We start from the raw sequence: 6,000 nt of genomic DNA on the forward strand, positions 1-6,000 counted from the left end.
AGAGAACAGAAGTGGCTGACATTATGTTTTGCAATTGTTTTCACAGACTCGAGATGCCAACTTCTCAGGACAGCGAGAATTAGCAGAGAAGAACTCTAAAATGGCACGCACCCTGAATCATATCGGCCTTGGTATTGGCATCTGTATCATTGTAGTGGTCATTATCAGCCAGATTGTGTTTTGGACTAGATTGAGGACATACATATAGATAAAAGCTGTTAGAGCTGACACGGTTTGATGCAGATTACAGATTTGTTTTTCTGTATTTTAAATGTTTTTTTGTTTTTTTTTCATTTTTATCATTATTGTCATATATTACTGTATACTTAAACCAATTTAATATATAGGTACATGTATATACATAAATCTGTCTGTCTTTCTATCTTTTGTTGTTGTTTTTTACCACCACATTTATCATGCAGAAAATGGTATGTCTGGCAGTTAATCTGAGATCACAGTATGTGTGTAATGTGTTTTCAAGATTTTATATTTTTAAAGAAACACCCAAACAATTTAACAAAATATAAGGGTAAAATAATAATCAAACAAATGACAATATTTATGACAATATGATTTAAGATTTTACATTGAGTACATTTTTTTTTTTTTACTTACCTGCCAGTTTACAAGAAATGAATGTAGTCAGAAAAGCACAACAACCAAAAATACTAAATCAGTGATAAAGATGTTTCGTAATTAATTAAAATATCTTTCCTTTTAAAATATATTTAAAGTCGCGAGTATAGACATGGACTGCTGACAGGAGGAAACTACACTTTTTTATAATGGCTATATAGAATCCATTTTTCAGATTAAGACAGCATTTGCTGCATTTGTACAGTAATACCATATTGAAATATATTGCAAATCTAAAGAGAGAGAACCTAGATGTAGTTTTGAAGAAGTGACCTGTTTTGTGTCCCAGCGACTGTAAATAAAAACTGTAATTGGAGGGGAGGAAGAACCCCCACAAAAAAAGACACGCTCAGAAATCATAAAATCATCCCCATCTGTGTCCAGATATTTCATTTTCTTAACCTCATCAAGTTACATGTTGATTCCACCAGGTGGCACCTATTAGTCACCATAATTGAAACGAGATAAATGCATCAGATTAATCTTTATCTGAGTAGACACCAGAGACAGACACTGTTCAGAGGTACAAGAAATCACGTCACAACCAAGAGAAACATGGATTTCAAAAAGAATAGCAGGACCCTTGGGAGTGCTTGGGAGTGTTCCAATGTTGGATTTCTTCCCAGAGCACTTCCTAGAAGCTCTGGCGACATCTGGCCTGTACACTCAAGAGTCATATCTGGGAAAGAATGTGGTGTATTATGTATATATATTTATTATACTATATATTGAAATATACTACTATATATTGAAAAACAGCAGTCTAAGTACTTAGTATATTTATACTATTTATTATTATACTACTATATGTATGAAAAACAGCAGTCTAAATACATTAATAAACGCACAACCATTTTCTCCCTGTAAGAGTGAGTGTGGCCATTTGTACATTTTAAGGGTCTGGTTTCCGGTCTCATCCACGTCCAGCTATTTTTAGCTGTTCAAAACAGCTCGTTGTTCTGCTTGATATTGCAAACTGGTGTGTCTTACCATGTTATTTGAATTTATTATCTCAATTATGACTTAACTGGTTTGTAGTGCAAACAGTTTTAACGTTTACTGCACATTGTTATTCTTCTCATTATTTCCCTATAGAAGGTTTTCACACATTATCAGTCTGCCATATTGGCGGCACTGAATATAAACAATGCCACTGAACTGCTGATATTGTGCTGATTATTGCTGGTAAAAATGGTCAATTGTTGTCATATTTGGGCTGTACTAATCGGTCGGATCAGGAAAAACATTTGGACAAGACAGGGCAAGAATCTTGACAACATTTGTGTTTGTTCTTATCATTTCCTGTCAGATATGTGAAATATTAGGCTAATATCTTCATTAATACTGCTCAAGCATATCTTTACACATATTAACTTTAGTTTATCAAACTATTGCACCCTTTCCTGCTTACTCAGTCCATCTGTATATGATTTTTCATCTTCCACACTTTTTTTCCATGGTTTAGACAGCATACATTAGCAGAACAATTAATTCAGTAGTACATTATCCAGTATCTTACCCATAAGCTTACTTCCGCATTACATCAGCAGTAAATATTTGTCTGTGAATTACAGCGAATAGAAACACAGTTAAAAAATAATATGAAATTGCACTATTGAAGATGAGCATTTGAGATTAAAAAGTATATAAACTGTATTAATTTTATGAAAATAACCTATCGTTTGACTAGATAAGATCCTTCTTCCTCGACTGGGATTGTTTACAACCACATTTGGGATCGTTTGAAGCCGCATTTAAACTGCATTTTGGAAGTTCAAAATCAGGGCACCATATCAGTCCATTATATGGAGAAAAATCCTGAAATGTTTTCTGCAAAAAACTCAGTTTTTTTACGACTGAAGAAAGAAAGACATGAACGTCTTGGATGACAAGGGGGTGAGTACATTATCTGTAAATTGTTGTTATGGAAGTGGACTTCTCCTTTAATAATTTTATAATGGACCATTTTGTAATGTAATGTAAACTAGGACCACAAAACATATACTTGCAATAAATTCTCAAAACAGAGTGGTGTCACTGTTGTCATTGAGGACATTTTACAAATAAAAACATTGTTTGCTGAGTGACAGCCTTTGCTAATGTTATGGAAGAATGAGTTGATATATACGATACATGCTCAGGAATTATGAAAACATACAATTTTTTGTCATCATATTTAAATTTCCTGAACTCATCAAGTTAAATGTTGATTCCACCAGGTGGCACTTATAGTCAAGATGGAGAAGTTACATAAGTTCAGTTTTTGCTCAAATTTCCTCACTCCTCCCCTTACGAACAACCCAACCTACTAGTCATCTTACGAGGAATGTGAAACATGCAACAGACTGGTCTTCACTGACTACAGACTGCACACCAGAGACAGACACTGTTCAGTGGTGCAGAAAAGCTCATTGTGACCAAGAGAAACATGGATTCTAGAAAGTCTCGAAAAGAGTGGAATTCATCTCAGAATCCAAAAACAGGACAGCCTTTGCTTCCACTGCAGCAGGATCCTCCGGCGTACTCCGGTTCTGGATTCTCTCCCTCTCACAATTATCCCAGCAGTTCCCAGCAATATGGAGCTCCGGCAACATCTGGCCTGTGCACTGAAGGGTCATATCCAGTGAGTGTGGTCACAATGCAGCCTACGAATGAAGTGTTCACTCCACTGACAAATCCACTGCCAGATTACCTGTGCTACTCCATCTTTACCATGCTGTGCTGCTGTGTGCCTCTGGGATCAGCTGCCCTTGTTTACTCCCTCACAGTAAGCATTAGTTCATATACCTGTCTTATATACTTCATTTAACATATACATACCTGTACCACCATTTCAGTGTTTAAATATGTGAAGTATGACTGTAATCTTCAGAAATGATTCTTATTCATAGTTTGGATCAATGTTTATTTACTGGCGATTTACCATTGTGGATTGATGTTGATATTGTTACTGTTACTTTTCATACATTTAACTTTGGTTTATAAGCCTTTTTTGTTAACCTTTCTTTATGCATTTACAATAAACAAGACAGTTTTGTGGCTTCCTGTAACTTTCATTTATAGAGAAAGAGGTGTGGCACCACAGAACAAAAACTGAATTAATTTAAATCTTTTAATTCATTCTTCTATCCGCTGAAACAGGGTTTAACCTTTAAATACTTACATCTATGAAAAAATGTTTGCATAAAACTATTAGGTTATCAAAAGGTCTAGTTTATATTTTTTTCTTTAACAATACTCCAACTTTAATTGAGAAGCGTGTAATGATATACAGTATGTTTGGAAAGAAGCCAGTTTTGAAATTCAAGCCAAAGCAAGTTCCTGTACAAGTTCACACTGAAAGAAGATCTCTTGAAAGATCTTCTTGTAAGATCTTTCTCACAGAACTTGTTCTGTCAGTTAAATTTTTTGCAAGAAGTTGTTAGATGGATAAATGTCATTTTGGATTTTAAACGACTCTTCTTTGGTCTTAGGAAAGATTGGATAAGCTAAATATAGTTTATTTTCCTTGCTTCTTCTTGAAGAACATATTTTCTTTTCAGTCGACTGTACTGCCCCGATAAAACATTTATAATAAACTTATTTGTAAACTGATGACATAGAACAGGCATTTGGAGGGAACGCAGGATAGAAACAGAAGTAATTTTTTTTTTGTTTTGCTGATTATTAAAAAAAAAACTAAATAACTAAATAGCTCAGTTTAGTTATTTAGCAAGAAAAAAAGTTTTTCTTTATAATTAAAACCTCTCTGTAACAACCTTCAGAGTATAAACAAGAAGATTCCTGATTTAGTGAGGAAAAAAACTAATTTTGAGTTTAAAAGCCTTTAGGTTTTCTCATCTATAGTTTTATACTGTTAGTGTTCCTTGTTGTGTAATGTTTTCTTTGTGATTTTATATTCTGTCATGTGAAGCACTTGGATTTTATTTTTATGCATGTTAAAGTAGCTACACAATGATAACATTGTAAAATTATTATTATTATTATTATTATTATTATTATTATTATTATTTTGTTTTACAGACTCGAGATGCTAACATGTTTGGACACCAGCATATAGCCAGCAGAAACTCCAGAATGGCACGCATCCTCAACCATGTCAGTGTTGCTATTGGCCTATTCTTCGGTTTGATTTTTGCGGTCTACTTCATATTTGTTATCATGGCAGTTAAACACATTCGCAACTTTGGTCTATAATTGTAAGCAATTTCATGCAGGACACCAGAAAGTTGATAATATTGAGGGTTTATGTTTCAAATACAAGCACATTTTCAGTTTCTGCTTTTAAATGTCAGTGTTGCTCATTTTATTTTTTGTATAATGGCTTTAATACTTTTTACTGTATGTATGAGCTTTATGTGGAGGACTAGTGAGGAATGATTCAGCATGTTTAATGTAACTTATCACCATATCATTGTTCATACATAATTAAAGCACATGCTTTTGAAAGTTAATTATTTTATGTTTTAAAACAATGAAAGCTGTAACTATTAATGTAAATGTTGCATCAATATTCTGCTTGTTTTTATATTACATAAAACATGGAATAATCAATAAAAGAAATGTCAAATGTCATATTTTATCCAACTTTTGATCATTCAGGCAACAACACAGTATTAAAGGGGTCATTGGATGCTAAGTTCACTTTTACATGTTGTTTGAACATTAATGTGTGTTGGCAGTGTATGTACAAATCTACCCTATAATGATAAAAAAATTTGAACAAAGTTTTAATCCCCTTTTTCAAATCGAGCCATTCTCAGATGCCTGTCGATGTTGCGTCACACCCACAGAGGCCGCTCCCACGATAGTTGATTGACATGAGCGTTTTACCTCAGATCAGCTGTAACAGTCCAGCCTCCATGTTTTGATGCCGGCGCAGGGATGTAAGTTAGACAAGAGTTGAGCGACTGGGGTGTTGTGTTGCTGGATGTAATAATGAACGTAGTGGTCTTCATTTACTCCCGACATCTGAGCTGATGAAGATGCAGTGGATTACGTTTGTTTGTGAAGGGAATGCGCCTCCCGATCGACATACAGTACTGTGCAAAAGTATTAGGCCACTAGTATCAGCTAAAAAATGGTTTAAAGTCAGTTAAAGTCGGTCTTTTGCTGTAGTGTGTCAGTAGGAAATATCAGTTTACATTTCTAAACATTCATTTTGCCATTAATTATAATAATCCAGTGAGATTTTTGGAGCACAGGCTGTTGTCAGACTCCTTGTGCAAACAGAGATGTGATCTCTCCATCATTCAATCCAGCCTGTCTTAAGAAACAGAAAAAACGGAGACAGACTAAATCCAGAAGAATGGTGGCAACATCTCCAAAATGCTTTAAGAGACCTATACCTACAAAGCTACAGTA

The 6,000-nt window shown here is 34.4% G+C and overlaps 1 protein-coding gene across 1 annotated transcript; it reads left to right on the plus strand.

The window, feature by feature from the left end:
* The first annotated feature begins 2,962 nt into the window (after positions 1–2,962).
* LOC127177867 (synapse differentiation-inducing gene protein 1-like) lies at positions 2,963–5,216 on the plus strand. The gene is made up of 2 exons (XM_051130387.1): positions 2,963–3,403; positions 4,660–5,216. Exons 1-2 carry the CDS (start codon positions 3,065–3,067, stop codon positions 4,831–4,833), a joined length of 513 nt encoding a protein of 170 aa, XP_050986344.1. The 5' UTR covers positions 2,963–3,064; the 3' UTR covers positions 4,834–5,216.
* The last annotated feature ends 784 nt before the right edge of the window (positions 5,217–6,000 follow it).

This window comes from Labeo rohita, chromosome 16 (assembly GCF_022985175.1).
Source record: "Labeo rohita strain BAU-BD-2019 chromosome 16, IGBB_LRoh.1.0, whole genome shotgun sequence".
Lineage (NCBI taxonomy): Eukaryota > Metazoa > Chordata > Actinopteri > Cypriniformes > Cyprinidae > Labeo > Labeo rohita.